This window comes from Pinus tabuliformis, chromosome 2_2, assembly GCF_031772625.1.
Source record: "Pinus tabuliformis cultivar Carrire ecotype Pingquan chromosome 2_2, CPIR1, whole genome shotgun sequence".
NCBI lineage: Eukaryota > Viridiplantae > Streptophyta > Pinopsida > Pinales > Pinaceae > Pinus > Pinus tabuliformis.
Window position 1 is genome coordinate 433968099 of NC_142300.1, and position 15353 is coordinate 433983451.

General features: G+C 39.6%; 1 protein-coding gene across 4 annotated transcripts in view; it reads right to left on the reverse strand.

The window, feature by feature from the left end:
- Positions 1–15353, reverse strand: part of LOC149193118 (cation-chloride cotransporter 1-like) — a 291136-nt gene that overhangs the window by 35591 nt on the left and 240192 nt on the right. For all 4 annotated transcript variants that reach the window (XR_016254409.1, XM_089404786.1, XM_089404785.1 and 1 more), the window contains 2 exons: positions 14646–15046; positions 14370–14531 (listed from right to left, as the gene is read on the reverse strand). Coding sequence is in view for 3 of the 4 variants with exons in the window: in XM_089404786.1 (XP_089260912.1) it covers positions 14370–14531; positions 14646–15046 (563 nt within the window). In the remaining variant the exon portion in view is untranslated. The remainder of the gene's footprint in view (positions 1–14369; positions 14532–14645; positions 15047–15353) is intronic.

Here is a 15353-nt window from a genome sequence, read left to right on the forward strand (position 1 = left end):
CAAAAACTTCAACTTGTGGAATTCATGGATGATGGTGACATAAGAGAAGAAGCAGATCAAGGGGTTGAAGACACTTCAATCAAGAAAGTTGTTGAAAGAAGCCTAGATGACCTAAAGGTAAGATAAGGTATGTATGCTTGTATTTAATATTATAATGTCATGTCATATGGTTGCAGGTAACATGGATCATTACTTCTATCTTGAGAAGCATGATCAAGGGAAAGGGATCTCCTCCTTTGAAAGGATGCAGGAAGGCATAAAGTCACACTAAGAGGAAATAAACATAATATGTCCTCATATGAAGTATGAGGTGGATCACTACAATTAAGAAATTCTTATTGAAAGCTCTTGGGAATAGAATGTGTGAGCAAGGAAGAGATCGTAAGATATGCAACCTTGATGAAGGCAATCAACATCCAAAAGACCAAGAATATTTAACTAGGAAATCTCCCGGAAGTATATGGAGACTCTGATAAAAGTCTGAAAAGATGAGGACCCTTGACAATGGATATCTTTGGGAGATGTGTCAACATGTATACAGGATGTTGATACCTACAGCAAGATGTCATGGTGAAGGGCCATCTCGAAAGGTATGATTTTATTTAATGTTATGATTTCTTGAATAATATCTGGATGAATTCATGCAGGGCTACTGGAACAAGAATTGAAAGTACAAGTACAACTAGCGTTCATGTGGTGAATGGAAACTCTTGAAAGAAACATGATGAGGAAGAAGTACCCATATGACGAAGGTTCCAGATATGAAGAAAGCCACTTTCCATGAAGAAAGGAATGATATGACGAACTAAAGAGGAAAGTGATCGATGGTTGTTGCACTACAAGGAAGAAGCCTAACTAAATTTTATGAAATCAAGAAGAGAAGTTGATCAAGCAGCTGAAGGACCCATGAAGAAGAAGTTGTTGATGTATAGGAGAGTCCCTAGCTAAGAGGGAGCTTGGGTACATTCCTTCAAGGAATGGGCAATCTTCCCCAGTTGAGAGGGAGAGATAGACACAACATTCCTGTCTTCACTTTGGAAGAAAGAATGGAGGAGTGGGTAATCATCTAGCATCCGATGTTCTTTGAGGAGTGTAGGGCATCCAAGACAAGGGTAGGCAAGAGGATTGATATTCTTTGAGGGTTGGGAACCCAAGATAAGAATAGTCCTAGAAGAACATACTCAGTGAACACCCAGGTGGGTATGTACCTTGAGAGACAATGATGAAGGTGTCTATAATCATTGGTCTCACCAACATTGTGCTCTGATCTGATGAGAGACAGAGTTGTCAGTCAAGGTCTTGTTGTAGAAACAATGTTGGTTACTATGATGCTATACAAATGGGTTACCAATCTGATTCTTCTTATGATAAATTCTTTAGATTGAGAATGACCAAGTACCATTTTGAATACCTCCCTAGTTAAGAGGGAGTGTTGAAGAAAGTGTAACTAGGTTCGGTCTTCATAAATGTAATTTTGATCTTTGTACCTGTAAAAGAAAAGAAATATTATTTTTGTAAATTATAAAAATGAGTTTCTTACTCATTGCATAGGTCTAGCACATGTTAAAGTGCTATAGGAAAGTCAAAGAGTCAAAGAAAAATATTGAAGAGCTCTTCTTGAGCATATATAAAATGTATATGAGTCAACCTAGTGTCTAGATCAGCCCTCCAAGACAAGCACAAGAAGAAGTCAGCCAACAAAACAATGTAGAAAGCAGTCATGTTGGCCTCAAAATATATATAAATATCAAGTCGGCTCACATATGGAGACACATCCTTTCAATGGACATGTTAGCTCAAATACAGGGACAAACAACTATATAAAGGAGCCTGTACCCTCGCAGTTTTACAGTGACATCTTTACATACCTCTCTGAAATCTCAGACAAGTAAAGTGGTACAGGAATCTAGGATGAAGACAACAGTTTAGTGTTTCGTATGGAGGAGGGTCCTTGTGGTTTTCGGTTGAGTATCTTAGATAAAGTCTCGGCCTCCCTGAAGTCTTGAAGATCTCTGTCTCAACATACCTAACATAGTCATGGTCTTAGCTCATGTGTGATATGAAGGATCTAGGTGATCTCACAGTAACACCCTCTCATAGTCTCGGTATAATGAGAAGGATCTCGGTGCAGCATACATCCTAGACACAATCATGTCCTCGGCATAATTGCAATCATGATATCAGTCATGATCCTAATGAAGACAAGGTCAAGATAATGATGAAGACCTCGGTACAACTATCATATATATATACCTCTGAATGGAGATCTCATTGGTGTGATAAAGTTCTCACTAAAGGTGTAGCATTGGTGCAACAGTAATGAAGATCTCGGTGAAGGAGCAGTCATGGTGCAGCAGTGATGAAGATCTCGGTGAAGGAGCAGTCATGGTGCAACAATGATGATGATCTCAGCAGTGACAAAGAAGAGGATTGGTGTCTTGGTCTTGGAGTGGCATAATAGGTCAAGGGTCATGGTCTTGGTATTCGTCAATTGAAATCTCTATAAGAAGAATTTTGTGTGGGTTTTCCTCTCCAAGAGGGAGAGGTTTTGGCCCTAGCAGAAAGCCAACATCTTGTGTTTTTGTCTCTTTGTTTTGGTATCTATTTGATGAACTAAGTGTTAGCACTCCTTAGTTTCCCAAGGCTGAGAAAGGAAACCAAAGAGGTAACCTCAAACCAACTTTCAACTTGGTAGCTAGCCCTACCAAATCAGAGAGGGCTCTCTCTAAATCAACCTCATAGCCAATGGAAGTGACTGGAGAATATGTAGATTTTAGGCTAGGTATCAGTTCAGTAGGGTTTGATTAGGGTTTGTTGAATAAAGAACACTAGGTCTCAGAACTAGGTCAAGTAATCCTAAAGGTCAGTTGCAGTCATAAGATGGGGCAAGGTAGGTGCAATCAGTGACTCGAAATGATTTTTCATTGTAGTGTAGTGAGGATAATGTAGTAGGAGTTAAGTGAGCAAAAGCATGAATTCACTTATCCAGAAGGAAAACATTGAATGCTAATCCCAAACAAAACATAGCATTAAAATGATGATTTATGTTTAAAACTCATGAGATAAAGCATAAGAAGAAAGTAGATGGCTGCTAATAATCAAATATATAAGAAAACAAAAGAAAAACAAAGCCACTATCACAACACAAGAATCCCATAAAAATGGTTGCAACTGCATATATTTATGCCAATATCAAGTACACTAGTTCAAGAGCATGAGTTTCCAATATCTAACCCTCTCTATGAGTTCATTCTAACTACATATAGATGAAAAACAACATTCCTCCTCTTGGGGGTCGAATCCTTCATCCTAGGAACTAATTACATCATTTTCTCTAACCATTGCCAAAAACTAGGGAGGTTAGAAACCAATTCCCTTTTTACACTAACTGATTTGATTTGACTTTGAAAGCTTTAATTACAAGGAAATCAACTCTAACCATCACTAGAATGCTTAATTACATCATGTAAAATCAATGAGAGACAAATTACATCTACCAAGGTCAACTCTTGACCATCAAAACACAGAAACAAGCCTCCTCCACAGAAGCGCAGCGAATGATTGCAGAAATGCAGCAAATTGATAGCAGAAGCGCAACAAACTTTGGCAAGATGTTTTGATGACTTTGAGGGATCTTTAAACTTTGTTGAAGGTTGGTACAGGTAGCTTAGGATGTCTACTACACCTCTGAAGCTTCAAGTCACCAAAAATACATCTCTAAGACACCTCAAAACTGATTAGAATACAACTACTCCAGAAGCGTAGCGAGTGACCCAAAACAGTGGCAGAAGGGTGAAAAATAGGTGGTTTTTGGATCTTTTCTGAAAATTCATGAGCTGACAAGTGACCCCAAGTAGATTTCTGGAATGTACTAATCAAAATCCACCTCCACATGCTTTCCAATCTTCATTTGGAGCCTTTGGGAAAAAGCGCAGCGAGCACACGTTGCATTTCTGTAGAGTACCCTTTAACTGTGTGCAAAAATTCTTCAAAATTTCAAAAATTTGTTGCTTTTTCTTGTTTTCTGAGTTGCATTTAGGCCACTAAGGATGCATCAGCTAGAAGGTCAAGGTTGTCCCTCTTCTTGAGCTTCTTAAGGGCTTTCTTGAGTTTTCCCTTCATGTTCTTGACCTTAACCCTAGAAACCATGTTCCTTGCATAATAATGTCTAGCCATATTCCTCTGCATGGTGACATCTCTATTTGCCTTCTTCAAAAGCTTCTCTAAATGCTCATTCACCTATTCAAGCCAATACTCCATGTTCTCTTCAAAACCAGCAGCTATGGGGTCATGTGCTTGAGGAGGAGATGGCTCTTTGTCATGTTGTTCTTTCCTTGCCATTGCTCTTGTTGTAGGTCTCCTTGGCTGTCTCTGAAGGTTTGTGTCTTCCATTTGCTCTACATCAATGACTGCTTTTCCCTTGTCCTTGGCTGCCAAAATATCTGCTCTGCTAGATGAGGGAGAATCTTCATGTGATTTACCTTGCTGCATTAGGCTTAGCTTCAGTTGCCTATTCTCTTGTTTCAATAAAGCCACCATGAAATTGGCTTTAGAAAGGTCATCTTGTAACTCTTTGATCTGTGTTTGCTGCTCTTTAATGATGTCTTCTGCTGCCTTTTCTCCATGATTAGTCATATCTACCTCAAGAAGTACCTCTTCATGATGCTGCAATGGTGAATCACCTCTATCCCTAGGTGATTGGTCTCTCATGGCTTCAGCTTGAACTTCTTCAATAATAACCTCCTTGGGCACTTTTTTTGCTTGAGCCCCAATCATAGGTTTAGGAGTAGGCATGTCTCTTTCTATCTTAGGGGCAAAAACCAGCCTCTTACCCTTCTTGTATGTTTGTGAAACCTCTGCCCTAGGCTGTCTTTTTGTCACTGATGGTATGCTAGATGGCTCAGGTCTTTGTGGCCCAGATGATGTAGGAGTATTGAGGCTTTTGGACTAATGAGAGATAGGCAAGAGAGCAGTTGCCTCCAAGAATGCTTCCCATGACATATTGACCTGTGTGAGCTGGTGGAGAACTATGACTTTGATCAAAGCATGATGGAATAAGCTTGCTTGATGATCTTTCCCTTTAGTCTACACCTTTTCAATCATCTTAACCAGGCTTCTAAACAAGTAATTTGGTAGGTTTAGTGGTTTGATGGATGTGAAATGCATCAACAACCTGATGTGATACTGATATAACCTGCTGAACCTGCCTTCACAAGTGAAATATTTCATAATCATCTTCATCAAAGGAGTATATTTATCCAATAATTGCTTGCTAGGAAAGATATGAGATGGGGTTTCCTTATACTGTGGTTTCAAGAACACTTTGTAGTTTTCAATGTCCAAATCCATCCCCTTAAACCAAATTTCTCCTTGATTGGGGATACTAGTGGCTGAAGCTATAACCTCTACTGAGACTAGGAAGTCCATCCCTGCTATGGTGGTCTTGTTCCTCTTGAAATTGGTGGCAAATAGACTAGTCAGCTCACAATGGTAGCCCACCTCTTGTACTTTCTCACAAAACCCTAGGCAGCCTACTTGTTCAAATGACCTCTTGATGAACTCTGAAGCATTGATCTCTTGCATATGAGTTGGCTCATATCTTGAGATCTGTCCCCCCTTGTTGTATTTCTTCTTTTCACTGGCCATGTTGTTGGCTTTGCTTGACTAAAAATCCTAGTTTGAGAGGAGAAAGGGTAGGGGTATAGGGCTGCAAAACAAGGGAAAAGGAGGAGCTAGTTTAGGGAGGGAAATGGAGGGGATAGGAGATACGGAAAATTTTGGGGAGAATTTAAGGGGTAGGGGTAGATGTTAGGGATGCTTTGGCAGTGAAATTTCTTAGAATGTGAGGGAAGAAGGGGAAAAAATGAAAAACACAGTGAAAACCCAGAAACGCAAGAAAAGCGTAGCGAGGGCTTGGGTTTTTGGGGAAAAATGATGGGATGAGGGAAATAGGTATGGGAAATAGGTATGGGAAATGGTTGCGGAGGGGGGTTTAATAAGTGTATACAAGTGTATTTGGGCAGAAAACTATGGAACTTCTCCTTGGAATGAAGAAAAGACCATTAAAACTTAAAAACGCAGCAAAAACCCTAGGAGAGGGGATTTAATCACTTTTAGAGGGAAAACACTACATCAAAGGGTTCATGAAAGGTTTGCTTACTTGTTCAAGAGTGTTTGAAGCTTGTTGAATGAGAAATGAACCCTTGTTTGCTTTCTTTGACCTCCAAAACTAAAAACGCAACGAATCTTCAGAAGCTCAGCAGAAACGCAGCAAGCTGATGGAAAAAGCAATGGGCGATGGAATTTCAAAGGTCTGATGGTTGTGATGAGGCACGATGGTAAAGAGGAGCTCTTGGAGGATGAAATGAAGTTTTTGAATGCCTTGGTACCCTTTATTAGCTTGAAACTCAATTTTTGCCTTGGTGGTTGAATGACATCATATGTACCTTTATAAAATGACTAGTGATGTGATTTGACTACAGCATCATTTTTTCCATAGGAAACATTATATTTACAAGTGATATACATGTACCTTTGATTCCCTTTGAGAAACTTTATTTCCTAACTTGCTAACTCTCATGACACCTTGCTAATTTTGGATGATGAATGATATGACCCTAAATGGAGATATGATGATCACACACCAACAAGACAAGACCAACAAGACATTCATGACACTTTCATGATCAACCTTATGACACCATGACTCTTTCTTTCAGTTTCTTTAATGATGACCCTCTAATAAAGGAAAAAGTGACCTTGGTGACTCAAAGACTCATGAAACTGATTTATTGACCTTGATGACCATGGCATGAGAGTAGCATTACACCTAGACAATGACTTAGGACCTTTTTGACAACCAAAAGATGTCAAATTTTATTTGAAAACATAATAATTTGACCAAAGACTCTATTAACAATATGAAAAGAGTAAATTTGATCACTGGGACTAAAGGACACTAACACTAAGAACACACACTCTAATAATAACAAGTGAAGATTGCGCTAAGAAGAAAAAGTTAAAATACCTCACAAATAGTTACCAAGCCAAGAAGAATCTCATTAACTCTAAGTGTCGTAGATTCTTCAACAGTTTCTTGGTACAATAGGACACAGAAGTCAGTAGCACTGAACTCTGCAGAAGCAAAGTATATGGCAACTAGCACAACCACGTGTGAAGCTATTTGGCTTCAGAAGCTACTATTGAGCTTGTTCAATCAGAGGTTGGAGATGACCAGTATCTACTGTGATAATCAAAGTTGCACCAAGCTCTCTGAAAATCCAGTGTTTCATGATAGGTCAAAACACATAGACATCTGACATCACATCATTAGAGATTGTGTGCAGCATGGAGCAGTGCAGCTACAACATGTTTCCACAAAAGAGCAGGTTGCAAATATACTCACGAAAGCTTTGAGGAGAGCTAAGTTCATCTGTTTCAGAGAACAGATGGGTATAGTGGAGAACCCGATTCAATAGCAGCAGGTCTAGTGTCAATTGTGTTGAGAAATCTAGGGGCAGCTCAATTAGATGATTTCTCTTACTCCGATAACTGCTTGTGATGTCTTTGTACTTAACTTGATTAGCTTCTTCTTAGACTTTATTATTATTGTGTTTTCTATCATCAAACAGCTACGAAACAATAAAGATCAATGAGACAAGACGACATAGAATTTAGGTTGTAAACTAGGGCCAAAGCCTCTCCTCTTGAGAGTAAAACCCACAAGAACTCTTCTCTTCGTATGGCACTTCAAATGACAAATTCCAAGACCTATGACCCTTGAGAAAGACCCCTCCAAGACCAATTCAACTTTCACAGCTTCCAACAACTTTGCTAACAACTTCGACCCCAACAACTTCTTAGCTGCAATTTTTGGCTACTATAGAAACCCTAGTTCTTCACATGTGGAAAAGATGGTTATTTCTTCCTGTGAAAATTTCACCACTAAAATTCTATTGCAACAACTGGAATTAATTCTTCTAACTGATAATTAATTATTCAGTTAATTGCTACAGCAACAACGAATTAATCACACTGCAATCTTCACAAATAAATATATTGTGGATGGTAAACTGGAAACTGAGAAATAGTGGCACACACACAATAAATTTGACACATTTTTGGACAAATTTCCCCGGAAAAACCCAACTTGGGAAAACCAGTGTAGCAGCTGAGGGTTTTATATTTTTAAGCAGCAATGAAATAATTCTGAGTATAATCTGGATGTAGAAAATAGGAAATCTTGCAGAGAAAATACTGGCCAAAATTATCTGAGGGAAACTACCCTCACTCAAAACAATCCTGACACTTGACTGCCCCTGAAAAGCAATCCATCCACCTTCCAATGCACAGCTTCTGCGTCACCCTTGCATAATCTACTACATGCTCGACTTGGAACAACTACAAATCAAGTCGTCTTGCCTACTACTGATTGGGAAATTGTCTCTTTGACACTCTAGAAATGCTTTCTAGCCTCTGGAACTGAAAATCAACTTCACCTCAGCAAAATTGAATTACCCTTCTGAGGCTTTTGTGCTGCCTCTAGGTAGCCTCCTAGAGAAAATCTCGGCCTCTCTGCAAAGTACTAACTGGATTTGGAAAATCTTCCTCCGGCTTCACTGTCCTTGCCCCTCTGTCTTTGCTTCCTTCTCTGGCTCGAACTCTTCCAGCAACTGTTGTTGCTCTCTGGAGAATTGAACTGCACAAGGAAATCGATCTCAAGTGTGTGTATGTTCTCCATCTACCCATCGACTTCTTCTTATAAGCTTTTCTTGGACCTCCAACAGCAAAGATTAAAACTTAATCAAGGACAAAGATTATTTCCCAATCGATCTATTTGAGTTTCTAGATGATTCACACCTTTCTCAATTAATACCAATTAAGATTTAAAAATAGTTAATAATCTAATTGAGACACTTTTAGGTGGATTTTCCATAAACGATTTCTAGGTTATGGAGAACCCCTGTGTTTTAGCCTCTCCACAAAGTTTTGAGACTAGAACACCTCTGATGCTACAAAAACTAACACTCTGTCTTAGCGAGGAAGGTGTTCTAGTGCTGCACTACTGTCACAACACCCTATCTCTGTATCACCCTCTATCACGATGTTGATGTCTGGCCACTGTGACTTCCTACCACTGCCCACCAACCACTGCGCAACTTTGATGTTGCATATGTGTTGTTGATATGCTACTGCCAACCCTACATCTGCACTGCAACTCCCTCTCATATGTTGTTGTTGAAACTACAACTACTGCAACTAAGAAGCGTCCAAAATACTGAATCAATTGTGTCTTTGTGTTGCATCTGTCTCATGAGCATCTGACTACTACTAGCCTCTGCACTGTCCATTGGGGAATTTGGGTTGTCGCTGACCCTGCTACTGAGCCTCTTGCTCTATTGTCAACACTACTCTGTGCTCCTCAGCACCTCACTGCAACTAGTCTGCAACTGTCACTTCGAAATCTAACTGCATCACTGACACTGATCCATCCTACTACTGAAAATTGTGCGCCCTTATAGCAAGGAAATGATCCATGAGGACACCTTAATGGACCCTCCTAAACCTTTGTGCAACTCTAGGACTATAGCTCCATATCACCCCACCTCAATCTTGGAGGTATAGTTGCATACAAGGCAAACTATGATCTACTCATATTGTTGTTTCTACTGCTTTGTTGATGTGTCTGCACTGTTGCTGCAACTACTGCAGTAATGAGTCTGATCTCCCCAAATCCAAAAGTACTAGCTTTTATAGGGTTGCCCCCTTGGAAAGTAGACTCCCTCTCAGCCTCGATTTCCCTATGGGAAATCTCTCTACTCCAACCTGGCAACTCGCACTGTCCTCCTGTACTGGAAACTAGGTTGCATAACTCTAAGCTGGGAATCTTCTGGCTAAAATTGCACCTACATATTGCAACTGAGCAAATCACACTGCTTGTGTCACTGCATCTAGCTCTGCAGTTGTCTCATGTGTACTAACTGCAACTAGATCTACAGTTGTCATCTAAATGATTGACAACACCCGCTGACACTGAATCTTTTACTATATACTATGGGCCCCTGTAGCAAAAGTGATGGTCCTGCTGCAACAATCTGGAACTAATCTAACTGGTCTCCTTGTTGCTTTTGCACTGGACCCTGCCCATTCTAGCACACTGGAGTATCAAGCTCATCCTCCTCCTAGATTTGATGCCCCACTACCCCCTTTCAAGCCTTATCCCTTACTGGGACCTTTCTTTGCTTTGCAACTCGCACTAGACAACTTGCAATTCCTTCGGCACTTCTCTCCGACGACAGGAAGTCGATCTATTGTCCAAATTTGCATTCTAGCTAACTCGCACAGCCTTCTCTCGCAATCTTGTATGGCCATCTCTACAAAGCTGCAAAAACTGTGAAACTCAAAAACTGGGAAAAAATAAACCGGAAACTCCTCCCTCTCCTACTTGGATGGATGCTCCGCTACTCGCACTCCTTCCTGGAGTGAGGAAATCTGTCTACTGCAACTGGAACATTTGGATTTCTAGGCTAGAAATCCTCAGAGAGAAATTTCTCTCTGTGTGTGCCTTTCTCTTCCACCCGGCACTGATTCTACTATTGTAAAACACTTCTACGCCCAAACAAGGAATCTACCCAGTGAAAATACTAGACTGTTGCTCCCTTTGCCTGCTGGAATCATTCAAACTGGCAAGTCGAATATTTTTTTGCCCACTTGCACTGAAAATCGAACTTGCTCAAGTAACTCACACTGCCTAGATTAGGCTCTACGCAGCCCCCAAATATTTGTCCTGCTCCTTCCTCTAAATAGCAAATTTATGCTTTCGCTTTTGAGCTTCCCTTTCTGATCAAAATCGCTCTGATACCATGTGAAAATTTCACTACCGAAATTCTATTGCAACAGCTGGATTTAATTCATCTACCTGATAATTAATTATTTAGTTGATTGCTACGGAAACAACGAATTAATCACACTACAATCTTCACAAATAAGAATATTGTGGATGATAAACTGGAAACTGAGAAAATATTGGCGCACACGCAATAAATTTGACACACTTATTTTAGGACAAATGTCCCCGGAAAACACCCAACTTGGGAAAACCGGTGCAGCAACTGAGGGCTTTATATTATTAATTAGCAGTGAAATAATCTGAGTACAATCTGCGTGCTGAAAATTGGCAATCCTACAGAGAAAATACTAGCAAAATTATCTGAGGGAAATTACCCTCACTCTGAGCAATCCTAACACTTGACTGCCCCTGAAAAGCAAATCGTCCACCTTGCTCTACGTAGCTTCTATGTCCCCCCTGCGCAGTCTACTACACGCTTAGCCTGGAACAAAGGCAAATCAAGTCATCATGCCTGTTGCTAATTCATACCTTTCTCAATTAATATTGATTAATTAACCCCTTTTCCTAAATTTAGACTTCAGAAATATTTAAAAATACGCTAATAATCTAACTGAGACACTTCTAGGTGGAATTTCTAGAAACGATTTTGGGGTTATGGAGAACTCTTGTGTTTTAGCCTCCACAATGTTTCGAGACTAGAACACCTTTGATGCTACAAAAACTAAAACTTCCTTCTCCTCCACTTGACTTGGTTCTTCCTTCTTTGGAACTCGTCTTGCAAAGTAGACCTTTAGGTGCCCTAACCCATCTTCTTTCTGCACTTCAATCTTGTTGTAGTGATGTAGCCCTAATCTTCGCACATGTGAGGAGATGATAGCCCAAAAACAACTTTCAAAGACTTTGTTTCTTTCCTTCTTCTAGTCCTCCTCTTCTTCGCTCTTTTAGGTCTCTTCTTTCTTGATCGAACTTCTTGTGAGATAATTGGATGATCTTCAAGTGAGGTCGATGTTTGTTATATATATGCTTCTTAGGTGGTCGAATTGTTGTCCATGAGCCCAACTTGATCCTTCTTGTAGACCGACTTGTTTGATAAGGTCTTGGAGGGTCTTTATGACACTTTTGACTTTACAAAAAAAAAAAACTTTACAAGATACAACATGCCCAAAGGGGTCGTATATGTATGACAATGACTCTTTTGACTTCATAATTCCATGACAAATCTAGAAACACTCAATCGGTGCTTTACCTATAAATAAATTTATCTTGAGAATGAAACCCATGCATCAAGAATGACAATAATAAATTTATTTTCTCTTTAATATCAAATATATAAAATCAAAATTACAATAAACATTATGAAGACCAAACCTAGTTACAAATTTCAATAAGTTGGTGCAGTCAATTGTTGAGAAACAATTGCAGAGACTAGTAGCAATCAGCGATTGAGGGGCATAGAACCAGTCAGGGCACAGACAGTTACTCAGTAGACAATTGCAGATACTAGTTGCAGTCAGAGAATTAGGTGATAGATACAGAATCAATACAGGGACACAATGGATCCGTACATGGTTCTCAGTTGCAGTTGTTACAGTAGCAGCAACAACATGAGATCAGTTCCAGTACAGAGCAAAGTTGGCAGCAGTGTAGGGTGGCACAGTGCAGTGTCAGCAGTAGCGCAAATGCAAGATGGTTCAGCGACAAGGTTAGAAGATGAATCAGAGTATGCATAGTAGCTTGGTGGGCAGTGATAGGTGGTCACAGATGTTACACATTAGCAACGTGAGGGAAGATGTTACAAGTGAAGACATTAGAACACCTTCCTGGCTAAAAGGGAGTGTTAGTTTTGTAGCATCAAACAAGTGTTCTAGTCTCAATTTGTGTCAGAGAGGTTAAGAACACGAGACTTTCAAATCCCAAAAAAGGTTTCGCGAGAGAAGCTTGAGAAATGTCTTAATTAAATTAATTAACTATCATTTAAATTTTTCCCAAGTCTAACTTAGAAAAACTGGTTAATTAATAGGAATTAATTAATGAAAGGTGAGAATGCTCTAAAAACTCACACGGATTGAGTTTGAGATGATATTAGCCATTGATGAGGATCTAATCATGGTCATTGGTTCACCAACGAGAGATTATAAGAGCGGGTTGATGGGGATGGAGATAGATACATCAGGAGAGCGAGTTCTTTGGTAGATCAAGCTATCCAGCTGCAGCAGTGGCGCAGAGAAGAAGAGTTCGAGCCAGAAGGAAAGCAGAAGTGAGAGGGAGTAGCATAAGTGATTTCCGGTGGATTTCCAATGTCGGAGAATCAGCAGCAGGAGGGCCGAGTTATTCCTCAATGAGGTTGCGCAAGGCCTGCATAGACAGATTTAAAGGGTAGTTCGAATTAGCTGGAGAGGAGGTGGATTCTGTTGTCGGTGGCCAAGGAAATTTTCAGCTGGAGAGGAGGTGGATTCAGTTGTTGGTGGCCGGGAAAATTTCCAGAAGGCCAAGCGAATCATTTCCAAAGGTTGAGTTGGGAAAGCCGCAGAACAACAGCATCAGAGCAGTTTCACAGGAAGTGCAAGTTTGGCCTGCGCAGAGGTGAACGCGGGGGCTTTCGAACTGCCTAGTTAGAGCCATATTTGGAGCTGCGATCATTGTCGGGTGAGACAAATTGTCTCACAATTATTTTTGCCTAGATTATTTTGCTGAGGATGGCCAGTTTGGTCATCCAAACACTGTACTCAGATTTCGCTACTGTATTTAACAAAACAAACCCTAATCTGCTGCACTGGTTTTCCCAGTTGGGTTTTTTTGGGGACTTTTGTCCAAAAACAACGGTGTCACTTTTATTGTGTGTGTGCATCTATTTTATTAGTTTCCAATATATTTTTCGTAGCGTTTTTATTATGAAGAAATTGCAGCGTGATTTATTCTTTATTTTTCTGTAACAAAATAAACTGCATAGTTAATTAGTTAGAAAATAAATTCCAGTTGCTGCATTTCAAGGAATTTTCACACTTCCAACGCTATCTTCTATTCATCATTCTGTGTTGTTATCATATGCAGTTAGGATTTCCTTTCTGCATTGCACTTTTCATGTTCTTTAGTTAAGCTAAAATTTATTTTTAGCACTATATTTGTTATTGATGTTTGATAGCATACCTTTAGTGGAACTGACCCATTTTGATCACTGGTGGACATTAACATAATCTCTTTGTTTCCTTCTAACATTTATTTTCAGTCAGAAGAATGCTCATAATGTGCAAAATGTAATGAAAAGTTTAAAGACCACACTGCTGTACAAGAAGCCAGTACACCAATGATGTTATTTACAATTCATTCTGACATCAATGGCAGATGTTTGCCCCTACTATCAAAGATACTCTAATCAATATAGATATGCTTCAACGTTATTTTAAATCAGCCCTGTACTCGATCATTTTTTCAAAATGTCAAGAATTTATTTTCTATGGATTCAAAAATAAATAAATATAGGAGCTTCTCAGATTTATAAAAAGACTAAAAGAAAGCAAACCTCCAAGAGAACGAAGACTGCGGAGTGCTAATTGAAAATAAGCACTCTTGAAACCATCACCCCAATCACCTGCCTTTCCCCGTATACTGACATAATAGTAAATTAAGCTTGCTAGTACCAGAGATATAATTGTAAACGTCCAGGATATGAGGAACATTATCACTGTCAAAGCAACCAAAAAGTCAAAGTTAGACAAATCAAATGAATATTAGCAGAGATTAGTTTATTTGTCTTTCTATTCGTTGCCTGAAATATGAACAATAATACTACAAATACCTAAACATAGAAGAGCACCCGCTAGAGAGAAGCTCCAATGGTGGAACTTCCATCGAGGTCGCCAGCTCGGAGCATCTAATAAATCAAGTAGAAAGCATGAAAGATTGACCCCTCCATAACACAGGAGGAAAAACATAGTGATCACAGGTGAAATAACATCCAGACTTCCAATGATAACACAAGCAGAACAGATTAGTGATGTGAAAAGAGTTGCTTGATGTGGTTCCCCACCATCAGGAGTCTTAAAATAGTTTAGTATGGGTAGTATATCATCATTGGCAATTGCAGCAAGGAGCCTAGGAGCTCCTGTAAGGCTTTGTAAAGCTGCTCCAAGTGTAGACAGAATGACTCCAATTTGCACAACAGCGGGATCTGGCCATGCAACTGTTGCAGTCAACAGCCTGTTCCAAGTAAACCAAAAAGCATAGTTAGTTATGAAAGTCATTGTAAAAGAATAGAGGCACTAGTTGTTGCAAATAACCATGCATCACTATTCATATCTGACCTCTAAACATATTGTTCTAGAACTTATAACAACAGACTCACTCCTATGGTTGAACATAAGGTTTGATTTCTAGAATCTTGTTCAAGAAATCACACAATAGAAAGAAGATCTACCGTGGATATCATCATTATGCACACATAATTTCAATGAATTTGTACGAGTGTTTTCTTGGGCCATTAGGTAGCTGAAGTGAAAGACGGAGT